This window comes from Megascapheus bottae, chromosome 28, assembly GCF_031878675.1.
Source record: "Megascapheus bottae isolate mThoBot1 chromosome 28, mThoBot2.hap1, whole genome shotgun sequence".
Classification (NCBI taxonomy): Eukaryota; Metazoa; Chordata; class Mammalia; order Rodentia; family Geomyidae; genus Megascapheus; species Megascapheus bottae.
Genome location: NC_143536.1, coordinates 4,764,907 through 4,779,586, shown reverse-complemented (window position 1 = coordinate 4,779,586; position 14,680 = coordinate 4,764,907). Strand labels below are relative to the sequence as shown.

General features: G+C 43.0%; 1 protein-coding gene across 4 annotated transcripts in view; it reads left to right on the top strand.

Annotated features, from left to right (window-relative positions):
• The window catches only part of Hectd4 (HECT domain E3 ubiquitin protein ligase 4), a 117,156-nt gene that overhangs the window by 56,398 nt on the left and 46,078 nt on the right, over positions 1 to 14,680 (top strand). For 2 of the 4 annotated variants that reach the window (XM_090320122.1, XM_090320120.1), the window contains exons 21-32: positions 1,023 to 1,221; positions 3,664 to 3,783; positions 5,544 to 5,648; positions 6,478 to 6,641; positions 7,214 to 7,447; positions 8,653 to 8,845; positions 9,211 to 9,315; positions 10,583 to 10,671; positions 10,988 to 11,163; positions 13,269 to 13,404; positions 13,524 to 13,665; positions 13,754 to 13,920. In XM_090320122.1, coding sequence (XP_090176248.1) covers positions 1,023 to 1,221; positions 3,664 to 3,783; positions 5,544 to 5,648; positions 6,478 to 6,641; positions 7,214 to 7,447; positions 8,653 to 8,845; positions 9,211 to 9,315; positions 10,583 to 10,671; positions 10,988 to 11,163; positions 13,269 to 13,404; positions 13,524 to 13,665; positions 13,754 to 13,920 — 1,830 coding nt within the window. Of the gene's footprint in view, positions 1 to 1,022; positions 1,222 to 3,636; positions 3,784 to 4,730; positions 4,735 to 5,517; positions 5,649 to 6,477; positions 6,642 to 7,213; positions 7,448 to 8,652; positions 8,846 to 9,210; positions 9,316 to 10,582; positions 10,672 to 10,987; positions 11,164 to 13,268; positions 13,405 to 13,523; positions 13,666 to 13,753; positions 13,921 to 14,680 lie in introns of all 4 variants that reach the window. The other 2 variants (XM_090320121.1, XM_090320119.1) reach the window with 2 other exon arrangements.

Sequence of the window (14,680 nt, the reverse complement as noted above, 5' to 3'; positions counted from 1 at the left end):
AGGCTCAGCCGTTAGGCGTTTGCACCACAAGGCTCATGTTAGAGGGCTGAAAGGCAACTTCAACTAGTAAAAATCCCAGCAGGAAGTAGTGATGTAGTTTTCAGCAACTGGTGTGTAGACACTTAACAAAGAGAATTTCATAGGGCAGAAAGCCTACAGTGTTTGGAAAGATGCCATTCATAAATATGCTTTACAATATCTATCTTTTCCCCCCTCAATAACTACATAAAGTTAGTGAGGTCTCCTATAAATAAAACAGACTTCTCCATAGGAAAAAAGGAGCTGGGCACAGTAGCTCACACCTGTAATCCTAGCTGCTCAGGAGGCTGAGATCTGAGGATCCCGTTTCAAAGCCAGCCTGGGCACTAAAGACCATGAGACTCTTTATCTCCACTTAACTAGAAAACTGGAAGTGACGCTATGGTTTTAGGGGTAGAGCGGTAGCCTTGAGCTGAAGAGCTCAGGGACAGTGCCCAGGCCCAGCGTCTAAGTCCCACAACTGACAGACAAAAAAAGAACGAGAGAGAGAGAGAGAGAGAGAGAGAGAGAGAGAGAGAGAGAGAGAGAGAGAGGAAAAAGAAAAGGGGGCAAATCCAAAACTATATTCTTTTTTTTTTTTTTTTTGCCAGTCCTGGGCTTGGGCTCAGGGCCTGAGCACTGTCCCTGGATTTTCTCAAGGCTAGGGCTCTACCACTTGAGCCACAGCACCACTTCTAGCTTTTTGCTACGTATGTGGTACCGAGGAATCAAACCCGGGTCTTCGTGCATGCAAGCACTCTACCACTAGGCCAAACTCCCGGCCCCAAAGCTATATTCTTAAGTTTATGTAAGTTGAGTTATGTGTTATCATGTAAGTAATGTAGTACCTAACAACTAATGAAAACAGTATTCCTGGGTGCTCCATGCAGCCCCACTGCAAGCCATGGGAAATGAAAGAGCTGTTTCCTCACACGTGCTGACTGTTGACCACCACTTGCTTTTCCTTGCTTTTGAGCCATTGCATTTTCCTTCTCTGTTTGTAGAGTGTTGGAAGAGAAGGAAGAGCCAGGCTTCCTCACAGGGTTAAAGATTCCTGCCCCATGGGCTGCTGGGAAGACCGTGGAAACAGTTCACCCTGTCAGAGACAACTATAAATTTAAAGAGACCGTCCATATTCCTGGAGCTCGATGCCTATACCTGAGATTTGACAGCAGGTGCTCTTCACAGTATGACTATGACAAAGTAAGCAAGAATGGGTTCTATTGCTGCCACTCTAGTGAGTGCTTTTCTTAGTGCTTCTTATTTTTCTTTGCTGCTGGCCACCAGTCCTGACTTATTTCTGTCTGCAGATAGCTCTGAGGAGGACTCTCCTCACATAGTGCCTTGAAGGGTCATGCTTGAGGGAGTTAAGGAGCACCACCTCTGCAGTCTCAGAACAGTGTTCCGATGACATGTTGAAAGAGCATACCTTTGTGACAAGCTTTCAACAGCTCAGTTCTGAGTCAAGGGATAATTGCCTTCTGTTCTGCTGACTTCCTGCCTTCCCTCTTGGGATGCTGGTAGATATGCTACAGCCATTCATCTAGGAAGGTCTTGCTGCCCAATTCTGGGGACTTCCCGTGTATCTTTGGGAGAAAGTGGGCTTCTAGAATCTGCATCTGACATACACATACACGCATATATATATATATATGTATATATATATTCATTCATATATATATATATTCATTCTTGTTCTTTGCCATTGCTAGGTAGATTTTCAGGAAGAGTGCTTCGAACTAGTAACTTAACAGTTCTTAAAAAGAAGAGAAGTATCTGAGGGCTGAAGTCTTGTTTCCTGCTGTAATTATATCATAGACTACTATATAGAATTTAGGAAAAGCTAATGGAAGTTGGATATGTTACATGAGAAGAACTGAAGGATTATCTGATGCCTGGACATACAAAAAGCCCTGAATTACATGTCACTCTATCCCTGTAAACTTAGGGCAGGTGGCCCTAATTAGAACTTTGAAGTCAGGCACTGGCGGTTCACACCTATTATCCTAGCTACTCCAGAGACCAGATTCAGAGGATTGATGTTCAAGGCCAGCTCCAACAGAAAAGTTCAAGAGACTCCATCTTCAAAGTAATCAGCTAAAAGTTGAGCTGAAGGCACAGCTCAAGTGGTTGAGTACTAGCCAATCAAGCAAGCCAGCAAGCTTGATTGTGTCAAACCCTGGCACCAGCAAAAAAGAAAAGAACTATTTCTTAACTATGTCTGCCATCAGATGGTGCAGCAAATGACTGGAAGTTGCAGAACCCCTTTTAACTATCTTTGAGGAGGGTCAGTAGTCCCATATGCCTGGAGAGGTTTCAGGCTTGTCCCCAGAGCTCTTCCTAACTGGAAGGAAGAAATACAAAAGATTGTCTTTGGTAGGCCTTTAAAAAATAATAATAATAAAATAAAATATATATATATGTGTAAAACATAAATATATTTATATATTACACAAATGCATTTATAGTATATAATATAAATATTTTATATATAAGTATATATCACAACTATTTATATATTATATGAATGTATTTATGTTTTATTTGTTATATAAGTATATTTACATGTCATATAAATATATTTATTTTATATGTTTTTTTAAAATTTTATATCCAGTGGCATCAGTCTAGTCTGCTCCATGGCTCTTGGCATTTACTTAGCTACCCCATTTCCTAGGTTCAGGTGAAGTGACTGTTTAATATGGCAATGGAAGATGCCTACCCCATTTCATATCATTTGGTTTCTCCTATAAAAAGAATAATTTGCATCTTCTTATGTGCTCTAACTTACACCATGATGGACATTAGTGTACATGATAAAGCACAAAGGCTCCATACATGGATGAAAGTACATTTACTTTCCAGTGCTCCCTCGCTGGTGTCAGCCAAAGGTCCAGAAAGGGTAAGAAATCCTTCTGATAAGCATCCAGGCCTACCACTGCACATGCAGTGCAGAGTCATCAGACTAGTTTTCCTCTGGAACTATGTGAATGCAAAGTGAGCTGTCAGTGTTTCCCACCATTTAGAAAGTCAGATTGGACTTAAGGCATTCCCTTTATGGAAGACAGCATTACCCAGGAAGAAACTGACCCCTTTCTAGCCTAAGTTTGTGTTACTTTCTTATACCAGTAAGCAGTATTATAAGAATTATGGCTTGTTTTCAATTTGTTGCATTTTTTTTAAAAAAGCCGTATTTCTTCATTGAAGTTTTTTTTCTCCCTTGGTGCTTTTATTTTATTGTGTTGGATATTGCCATCTGCCTAGCTGTATGTGCACATTTTATTAATTTGGGGGTCAAATTCTGTTGCTAGTGAATTGTATATTATTATTATAGGATTAAAATAGCTGTTTGAAAAATGTATATGCATAACAGTTAAAATTTTACTGCAAAATAATGTTTGATAATATAATACTTAATTTAGTCATTGTTTAATTTAACCATTGATTTGTGTATGGCTATCCTGTGAATGCCAATGGCTGATAGCCTCTGAACTAGAGTCAGTTAGGACATATTAGTTATATTGCAATGATACCAGTGCCTGGTTATAAATGTGTTTTTAAACAACTATTTTTGCAGCCTTTTTATTGGTAGATGTTGTTTTTGTTTTTCTTTTACAGTCTAACAGTCTATTTTCTGTTTTGAAGTTGGTGATATACGCGGGGCCTAACACAAACAGTAGGAAGGTTGCTGAATATGGAGGCAACACTCTGGGATATGGCAGCCGTAGTGTCTTAGGAACTGGTTGGCCGAAGGACTTGGTGAAGGTATGGTATCCAGTCACAATTGCCTTCTAGAAAGCAAAGGTGACCTTAGGTTCCTCATTGCCTGGACACTAACCGTAATGCCAGGAAGCACTAGCCACAGCAGCCCTGATGGAAGAGGGGCTACTTTGCCAGGCCTGTCAACTCTCTCTTTCCATTCAGAATGATTCCCCAGAGAGACCCCTGTGCAATTCAGCACTGGTCCCCTCCAATGGTCCCTTCCTGCACAGAGTGTCATGCTCTGCCTTCCCCTCCACTGAAAGGCTGCTAGTTCTTCCAGTTACTTCTCCAGACTCTTTTATGACATACCACTAAACTAGAACCATGGTGCTTCTGCAACTTACAATTACTGGGCTAGGTGAGTTAAATTTTCAAGTGAATTTAGGCCTTTGGAGGCAGATAATGATCCACTCTCAAACTGATGGGATTATGGCTATGGGTTGAAATACAGGCTCTTCAGCTACTTTTTAGTATGTGACTGGAATATGACATGAGCATAAAGACCCTTAAGCCCCATAGTGTGTCCAAAGTCTTGTTCCCTGAGGACATAGGGAAACAGACTTTCTGTTTATTGTGTATGGGATGCAGCATTTTTAATTCTGTCCATGGTATAGTCTGGGTACATCTAAATCTGCATCAGCACATACTGATTTGGCTGCTTTGTGCTCTTACCCATGGACCTGGTTCTACAGTGTGGAGCATGGCCTCCAGCATCGCGTTCTTCAACAGTACCAGCTGCTTGCCTGCAAGCAAGGGGAATGAGGAGGAAATAAAAAGAGGAATTTCCTAGCAATTAAACACAAGCTTGATTGATCATTTTAATCCAGTCATGGCCCATTTCACAGATGCCTCAGTTCAAAGGCTACCTGGTCAGAAGAGACACCTGAACGATTGGTGTCTAAATGAGAAGGGATGAAATTTGAATCCAAAAGGAAGTGAGAGGTACTGAGTGCAGTGGTTCATGCCTGTAATCCTAACTACTCTGGAGAAGATGGGTAGGATCGAACTTCAAGTTCAGCTCGGGTAAAAAAAATGTTAGCAAGTTAGCAATCTCAACCAGTTGCTGGATTTGGTGTCCTACCCCTGCCATTCCAGCTAGGTGGGAAACATAAATAGGAGGATTATGGTTCAGGCTGGCCCAGGCATAAACGCAGGGCCCTATCCCCCCGGATAACTCAAGTACAAAGGGCAGGGGGCAGACTATCTGCTTAGCTGGTAGAAACTCTTGAGTTCAAACCCCATAACCACAGCGCGCGCACACACACACACACACACACACACACACACACACACACACACACACACACACACACACACACACACAGCAGAAAAGGAGTCAGATATTGCTGTGGTCCTATAAAAAGCAAATCTCAAATCTCTGGGGCCTATCCCCCGGATAACTCAAGTACAAAGGGCAGGGGGCAGACTATCTGCTTAGCTGGTAGAAACTCTTGAGTTCAAACCCCATAACCACAGCACACACACACACACACACACACACACACACACACACACACACACACACACACAGCAGAAAAGGAGTCAGATATTGCTGTGGTCCAATAAAAAGCAAATCTCAAATCTCTGGGGCAGCCTCGGTGCCTGCCTAGAATGTAGCTACTTGGGCAACACAGAAGGACCCTGTCTCCAAAAAAAAGAAAGAAAAAAAGAGAAAAAAGAAAGTAAATCTCTGAAATACAGTGCTCTCTTGAAACATTTTATGTCTTGATTTTAAAGTGCATTTTCCCCCCTTCAATCTTAAGGTGGAAGGCGATACAGTCACCTTCTCCTTTGAAATGAGAAGTGGCCGTGAACACAACACTCCTGACAAAGCTATGTGGGGCTTTGCTTGCACAGTCCGCGCTCAGGTACTTGAATCTAACACTGGTATGGGCAAGTGTGCTATCTCTTGTGTGCCTTGGCGACATACATCATATTTGTCTTGGAAACAGGGCAAAATATGAGCCACTCTGTCATCCGTCTCTCCCATCTGCCAGTAGGAAACAGCTAGGAGTCAGTGTAGTTTGATGGAGTGAGAGAGCATCACAAAAATGATCCATGGCCAGGGACCCTCTTCAAGGCCCTGCTGGGGTGCACTCACCCCCAGCATCTTCTGCTCAGACACTCCAGACATAATCTTAGTGCTTGCATCTGGATCTTAACAGCAGGAATTCTACTTGGCCAATATTCTAGTTTCTAGATTTTAAAAATGAATTTTAGTCTTAGAGATTGTGTAACCAAGCTAGGACTCTCCAGAGTAGGCCTGCCTGCTAATAGCTAAGCTCTATGAGGACAGGGTGCTTGTTTTACCTTCTCACATATCTCCATCTCAAGAACAGTGTCTGCTACATAGAAGGCACTCAGATATTTCTCAAACTATTTCAGAATCATGGTTTGAGCACAGGCTAGAAGCAAAAAATGGGACAGTGATCTATACCTGCATAGACCAGTGGAAAGGATGTTCTCAGAGAAGCTGGCTTCCCGCTGTGGTTCAGGCTGTTTCTATGCCAGGTCTGAACAGAGCTGTGGTGAGGCCTTATTCAGTAGCCATCCCAGGGCCACCATCTACTTGTGGTTTTGAACATCTTCTGCCTGTGTCCCTGAGCCCTGGCATGGTATGCCTGGTGAGGCCCACGGTGGGAACAGTGTGGTATGGTGTCCATTGACGTGTGTGGTTTGCCCCTGTCTGCATTGTAGGAGTCCTCGGAGGACGTCTCAGGAGGCTTACCCTTCCTGGTAGACCTGGCTTTAGGTCTATCTGTGTTAGCTTGTTCCATGTTAAGAATCCTGTACAATGGACCAGAAATTACCAAAGAAGAAGAAGCGTGCCAGGAGCTATTGCGGTCCAAACTTTTGCAAAGGTAACATAAAGATTCAAATTGAACCATTTTTGCCCACAGAGAAAAAAGAAAACTAATGGGAGCCACGTAATGACAGGAATCGACTTTTATTATATTTCCTAGTGAATTGTACCTGTTGCCTGGCCCTGTCACAGGTATCACTGTGCCTGAAAAAGAACATGAAACTTATGCTCTAGTGCTTTCTGGCCTTTGCTGTGCTAAATTACATTTACATATTTGAACTGCATAAGCTTTTCTCCAACCCGAGTATCATACCATTGAAGGGTCACCAAAATGATGGCTAGACACAACCATACATTGACTGTAAAGCCAGGCACTGGGCATGTGTTATTCTTTTCATTTCTCTGTATGTTTTCACAATAAAAAGTTGGGAGGACATAGAGTCCCAAGGTATGCTCTCATTCAAGGCTCATGTCTCTTTTTGTCTTTGAAGATTTAATGAAAAAATATATATAAATATGTATGTATATATATTATATATGTACACGCACACATATGTGGTATACCTATAAACATCAAATAGCTTCCCAGGAGGCCTGATTGAGAATAAAGGGCTCTTTTCTCTCTGCTAGGTGCCAATGGCAAGTGGAGGCTAATGGAGTCATCTCGCCTGCCCTCACTCCGAGCCCATCTCCACTGCCTCTCACCATAGAGGAAGACAGAGAATTCACCTACCCCTCCGATGTCCTCGTGCCCCCTGCTGGAGGCTACCTTGACCTGCCCCGGATCAGGCTACCTCCCGGAGTTATGATAAAGCTCAGGGAAATTTCTGGGCGTGCTAGACCTCAGTTCAGACCAAGTATAAAGTATGTCACACATTTTACTTTTTCCAGTGGGAGGGGATGTTTAGACAGTGGAAGGGGGTGTTTCTTTTCATAGTCCAGCAAGTGAACCTTTAATTTTATGTTTACTAGAGCTCTGTGGTAGGGAGCATGTGCAAGGCCTACACTCTCCTCACAGAAATTAGAACTCTGTGTTTGTATAAAGAACATGGAGCAGGAACGTAAGCTATCCCTCAGCAGGTGTCGTTAGAAGTGCTTGTGCTGTGTTGTTCCATTTAGCTTTCGTGGGAGCACCTGGGTCATGGTTAGCCAGTGGCCTGTGGCATACCTATCGAATCAGAACTGGAGGGGTGGGGCCCACTCAGCTGGAGCGGGGTAAGCACAAGGGTTTTCCCAAAGTTTAACCTACTAGTACTCAGTCTCCACTTCAATTTTCTTAGAGTCTGGATATGACTTATTTGACTCCTAGGGAAATGGTGAATGTGCACCCTTAAAGTTACTAATGTGTTAATGCTGTTCCTGTTTAAATTCCATTTTGCAGGCCTCCGCTCTGCCCTGAAAGGCAAGATTGGCCATTCCAAAATGAAAAACTTAGGGAGCAGATGAAATTTAAAATGAAAGAAATACCAAAGACGCCATAATTTTCATCCTAGAACACATATGCACTAAACCACACACCTGGATACTACATAAAATTAATCAGTACATAAATGGTGCTAGAGTGGTGTTCTAGCTCAACATAAACAAATGCTAAAGGAAGTATATTTAGTTTTGATTCTCATACTTTTGGCCCTTGAAAGTTCTACAAGGTATCAGTGGCTTACACCTGTAATTCTAGCTAGTTACTCAGGAGGCTGAGTTTGAGGGGTCCAATTTGAAGCCAGTTGGGCAAGAAAGCCTGTGAGACTCTTATCTCCAACCACCAAAAAAGCAGGAAGTGGAGCTGTGGCTACAATGGTAGAGCACTTGGGCAAAAATGCTCAAGGATAGGACCAAGGCCCTAAGTTTAAGCCCCAGGATTGGTACCAAAAAAATCTATAAGTGAACGCAATGAATTATTTGCCACCCACAACACCTACAGTGTTAACACCTGTACAGTAATGTAATAGAGGAGGTGCGGTGTCTCTTTAAGATATTTAAGTCAACACCGACAGTCTTTAGCTTGCCCAGCTAAGTGTTGATACATTGAGAGCTTGACCTTGACCTAACAAATTTCCACTATTGTGCAGAGAAGTCATTCAGCCAGATGTGATGGAGGAGATGGTGGTGTCATGTGTTATTAAGCACTTGAACTTGGTTGATGCACTGCAGTCTCTAATCAACTTCCAATATCAAGAAGAACATGCAGAGGAATATGATTTATTGTGTAAAATTATGGGAGAGACCTTTAAGAAGCTCAATGCCATGGAGAGACAGCTGCAGGTTAGTGAAATCTCTTATAACTGTTGGAAATCATTTATCTGGCAGACTGGAAAAGTTTAATAAAACAGCCAGCTCTATAATTGCAGAGGAGGATTTGAGATTGAGGTCAGCCTATTCAGAGTTAGTGAGACCCTATCTTACAAAATCAAAACCAGAGCTGGCTGGGGGTACAGCGCAAGCGGTAGAGCATTTGCCTAGCAAATGTGAGGTCTTGGATGAGATCCCCAGTTCCTCCAACCCAACAATACGCTTAAACTATTCTCTAAGTCTTTTTAAAAATTATTGTAAGCAAAAAATAGAATTTATCGATTGCCTGTGTTTTCGAATTACATCTGTCTAGAGACTTCTTTCCTTTTGTTTCTTAGAGTGTTGCAGAACTGGAACAGAAGTGGCAAAGTGAGGTTGAAGATGCCATTCAGGGGAAACTGGAGAACAACATGCCTTTCTTTTATGATTACCATTTTAATGAGGTGAGCCATGTCCCGGGCTCCCCACAGGGGCAGTGCCATTTATAGAGCAAAGGCATTGTATGTATGTGTGCACGCAACACACTTGTAAAGATACGGTTATGTCTCTTCCTGAAATGTTGTACACTTAGTACTGTACCATGTCTGTTCTTTAAAAGAATTAAGTGAAAATGGATTACCTCAACATGTCCATACAAACAGCTGTTCTTAACTTGTAAAGTTTAATTTTTTTTTTTTTGCCTGACCTGGGCTTGGGCTCAGGGCTTGAGCACTGTCCTTGGACTTTCTCAAGGCTAGCACTCAACCACTTGAGCCTCAGCACCACTTCCGGCTTTTTTTTTTGCTATGTATGTGGGGTACCGAGGAATCGAACCCGGGTCTTCATGCATGCTAGGCAAGCACTCTACCACTAGGCCAAACTCCCGGCCCCCTAAAGTTTATTATTTTATATCAAGTTTTGCTGTCAAGCTTTTAAAAAGTAAAAATTAGTTGGAGCTATAAACCCCAGAGATAGCACAAGAAAGTAGACCGTGCAGTTTGTAATCATCAAAATATCAAATAAGGGCCGAGAGTTTGGCCTAGTGGTAGAGTGCTTGCCTAGCATACACAAGGACCAGGTTCAGTTCCTCCATACCATATACATAGAAAAGCTGGAAGTGTTGTTGTGGCTCAAGAGGTAGAGTGCTAGCCTTGAGGAAAGCCCAAGGATAGTGCTCAGACCCTGGGTTCAAGCCCCAGGACTGAGGAAAAAAAACAACAACAATATGGGGGAAGAAAAGATGAGAGGGAAAATAGCCAAATGTTAGCCCATGTGATGAGGTGGGATTGCAGGAGGCTACCTGGTAGTTGGTGGGGATGGAATAATGTGCTGAGTTTCTGTCTGTAAAAGGTAAACTAAGTTAACAGGGACTTTTGGAAATTGGCATTGTAATTACAGTGCCTGGGGTAGGGGAAAGGGGGAGGAAAACTGGAGCCTGAGTCCAGCCCTAGCTACATAGTGAAAGAACAGACCAGACAGGGGCTATAGCTCTATGGTAGACACCAGCCTATCTTGTATGCCCAAGACCCTGGATTCCATCTCCAGCAAGACACAATGCCCACATACAGCTCTGCAAATCATAACTTGCAAGGTGTGCTTTCAGTGTAGCTGTAATGATCCACAGGTAATAGCTGACCCCTTCACATTTTCTGTTCATTTTAACAAATGTTCAGTGAAGCTTGATTTTCACAAGTGCTGCATACCATCTTTTCTTGATATTTCCTTCTTTAGAACAAAATGAAAGAACTAGAACTTTTGTGTTCAATGAAGGAAGTCTCCTTTGATGGAAATGATCTTGAAAATATGGTCCTATCACTCAGGTTAGTGATGCTATTAACTACTAAGCTCTTTAAGTTTTTTGGTTTTTGTTTTTTTAATGTGCTATCTTGAGATATTGAGTTGAAACTCGTGGCACGTTAGAAGCTTTGATTTTAATCTTCAGAAGATAGTGTAGGTATTTGAAACAGAAAAGTTGCTAAACTGGCCAGAGATTATAGCTCTACTCCCCTCAGGAAATGAAGTTTATTAGGATGCTGTGCCTTAGTTTCCCTCTGCCTTCTGTCCCGTGTCATTGTTTAAAAAATTGGTTTTGGCAAGTCTAAGAACAAGTAAATATACCTCAGTGTTTCTTTATAGGGAGAAGTTCCTACAAGAAGTGAATTCTCTTACTCAGAAGCCCTCACACCCACTGGCCAAAACAAAGTCCCTGGTGAGGAGTCTGATGAACCGAGCTGAGTTGCTGCTGCATGTCACGATCGCAGCCCAAACAGGCCTGGCCAGGAGCTTCTCAGGGACCCCTGCAGAGACACCAGGTATTGTCCCCAGAGTCTTCCTGTGCTTCTGGACTGATTCTCTTAATCAAACATATCAGCTACTTTTTTCTTTTCTTTGTTTTTCTTTTTATCGGTCGTGGGACTTGAACTCTGGGTCTGGGAGTTGTCCCTAAGCACTTCAGCTTAAGGCCACCACTTTACCCCTTGAGCCACAGTGCCACTTCCGGTTTTCTGGTGGTTAATTGGAGACAAGAGTCTCAACTACTTTATTGCGTAATCAGGCTTTGAACCGAGATCCTCAGATCTCAGCCTCCTGAGTAGCTAGAATTACAGGTGTGAGCCACTATACCCAGCATCAGCTACTTTAAAAAAAAATTTGCTCCTGGACCAGTTTCCATGGCTCTTACCTGTAATTATAGTTACTCAAGAGATGGCGACCAGGGGAATCAATCAGAGTTGAAGCCAGCTGAGGAAAAAGTTGGTGAGATACCATCTCAACCAGTGGCTGTCATCCCAACTACCTGGGAAGCACAAATTGGAGGAGCACAGTCTTAGCTGACCGAAACATAGAGAAGAGATCCAGTGCTAAAAAGAATAAATAACCGGGCATGGTGGCTCACGACTGTAATCCTAGCTACTCCAGAGGCTAAGATCTGAGGATTGAGGTTTAAAGCCAGCCCAGGCACTAAAGTCCATGAGACTCTTATCTCCAGTTAACCACTAGAAAACAGGAAGTGGTGCAGTGGCTGAAGTTGTTGAGTGGTAGCCTTGGGCTGAAGAGCTCAGGAACAGTGCCCAGGTCCAGAGTTCGTGCCTCACAATTGACCAAAAATAATATATGTGTATATATTATATATATATGTATATATACTAGAATATATCAACACATCTGATCAATTATGGTTTTCCATACTATGTTAAAAATGAGACAGAAGATTTACAGAGTTGTTCTGTTATAGAAATTCTTCTAATAGCTTTTCATTATTACCTGTATTTTTTGTTGACAAATAACATTTACTGTGATTTGGCTGGACTACATATACTCCCCTTGATCCAACAGCTAATGAATTATGGATATAATCTACATAAGAATAAGAAAAACATTCCATATGTACATGTAGTCAGTGTGTAACACTTGTAAGAAAGAAGCAAGAAGGCTCTTGTTGGCTCCCTTAGTCAACAACATATAGAGCACTGGGTTAAAATTTTGGATTTGATGATTGTAAGGCTTCCACCATGCTACTCAAGCTTCTGCAGTGTGCTAGCAGGTATTTCAGATGGATATTAAGAGAATGACCAATGTAGACACTTAATTATACCAGAACACTCAACCATCTCCCAAATATTTTGTCATCTGAATAGACCAGTGGTGCCTTTAGTACAGGAATCAGTCTAAGTAGCAAAGGTACAGCCTTTTCAGGAGTATCTTTAGCTAAATAAAACTCTCTAAAACTCCTTGGACACAAAGGTGGATGAATGTTTTGTTTTTCTTAGACCCCCAGCTAAAGACATAAGAAGTGGGTTAAATGGAAGAATTTCAGGAGAGTATTCCCTGTATAATCTGTGCTTTCCTAAACCATGGACCAACCTGCAAGGAATACTTACCTTAAAATAAATAACTGAGAGGGGGGATGTGGGAATGTGGCTTAGTGTGGGAGAGTGCTTGCCTAACATTCATGAAGCCTGGGTTTGATTCCTCAGTACCGAATAAACAGAAAAAGCCAGAAGTGGCCCTGTGGCTCTAGTGGTAGAGTGCTAGCCTTGAGCAAAAGAAAGAGGTTCAAGGAAAGTGCCCAGGCCTGAGTTCAAGCTCCAGGACTGCCCCAACTCACCCCCGCCAAAAAAAACAAAAAACAAAAACTAATTTGAACCTAATATTTGGGTTTAAAAATTTGAAATTTACCAGTATGCTGTGCTAGCTGGATTGGTGGCTGTCCCTGACAGAAAGCAAATGTCCATTCTGTTTGGTAGTTAGTTCTCTTAAGTTTAGTTGTTGCTGTGAGTTCGGGAGCAGAGGGCTAGAGTATAGCTCGTCTGGGGAGTACTTGCCTATCATGCACAAGGCCCTGGGTTTGATCCTCGTCACTGCACACAACAACAAAATAAACAGTGGAAATGTTAACGTTTATTTGTTTTTCTTCCAGCTTGTAAATCAGCTTCTGAAACTAAAGTGATATCTCATGCTGTCCGGCAGCCGGCTTTTCTTCGCAGCATGTCAGCTCCTTCTGACCTGGAAATGATTGGAAATGAAGATCTAGAATTCACCAGAGCCAATCAGAGGTAAATGGCCCATGGCCAAGGTTGGATCCTCACATGTAGAAGAATGCATTTGGCAAAACACAACTGGCCAAGTGTGGTTCTTGTCTGGCTAGTCTACTGCTCTTGTACTTTTTCTGTAGGCGTCGCCATGGGACAAGCCACCGCAGCAGCTCTTTCACACTCCTGCAGTCACTCGCTATTGAGGACAGCAGGGACAAACCCACCTACAGTGTCCTGCTGGGGCAGCTCTTCGCTTTCATTGGCACCAACCCTGACCAGGCAGTAGGTGACGTTTTGCAGTCCTCAGAGGAATGCCATGGTGGGGCTCGTGGCAGTCAGCAGTCAGGAACTTCGTTCTCATGTGTTTCAGGTATCCAGCAGCAGCTTTCTTCTGGCTGCACAGACAAGGTGGCGGCGAGGGAACACGCGCAAGCAGGCCCTGGTGCACATGCGTGAATTGCTGACGGCTGCAGTGCGGGTTGGAGGAGTGACTCACCTGGTGGGGCCAGTGACGATGGTCCTCCAGGGAGGACCCAGGTCAGTTGTTTCTGCTGTTGCTTCATCCTCTCCTCAAGAAGGCTCTTACTCCTTAACAAATCCCCTATTTTTAAACATTGTCTCAGTTTTATTTTTGCTACTATAAAAACATAATATTGTAAATCTTTGAGTTTCTATTCTCAGTTATTATATTAATTGCTATAGGATCAGTCCATGTTGTGTGTGTTTGTGGATCATGGGGCTTGAACTCGTCCTGGGCGTTGTCCCTGAGCTAATCAGCTCAAGACTACCACCCTACCCCTCGAGCCACAGCCCCACTTCCTGTTTTCTAGTGGTTAATTGGAGATAAGAGTCTCATGTTCTTTAGTTCCTGGGCTGGCTTTGAACCTCAGATCTCCTGAGTAGCTAGGATTACAGGCGAGGGACACTGTGCCAGGCTCCATGTTGTGTTTGTTTTTTTTTTTTCCCAGTCCTGGGCTTGAGCTCAGGGCCTGAGCACTGTCCTTGGACTTTCTCAAGGCTAGAGCTCTACCACTTGAGCCTCAGCACCACTTCCGGCTTTTTTCTATGTATGTGGTACCGAGGAATCGAACCCAGGTCTTTGTGCATGCTAGGCAAGCACTTTAGCCACTAGGCCAAACTCCCGGCCCCCATGTTGTGTTTTTATGTTGCAAAGGTCTGCCTCACATCAACTGGGCTCTCAGACGCCACTAATAATTGGAGCATGACCTTGAGAAGTACATTAGCTGAGTTAGGTGGGCCTTGGTTATCTCTTTTAATGCATCTGTGATTACAATCT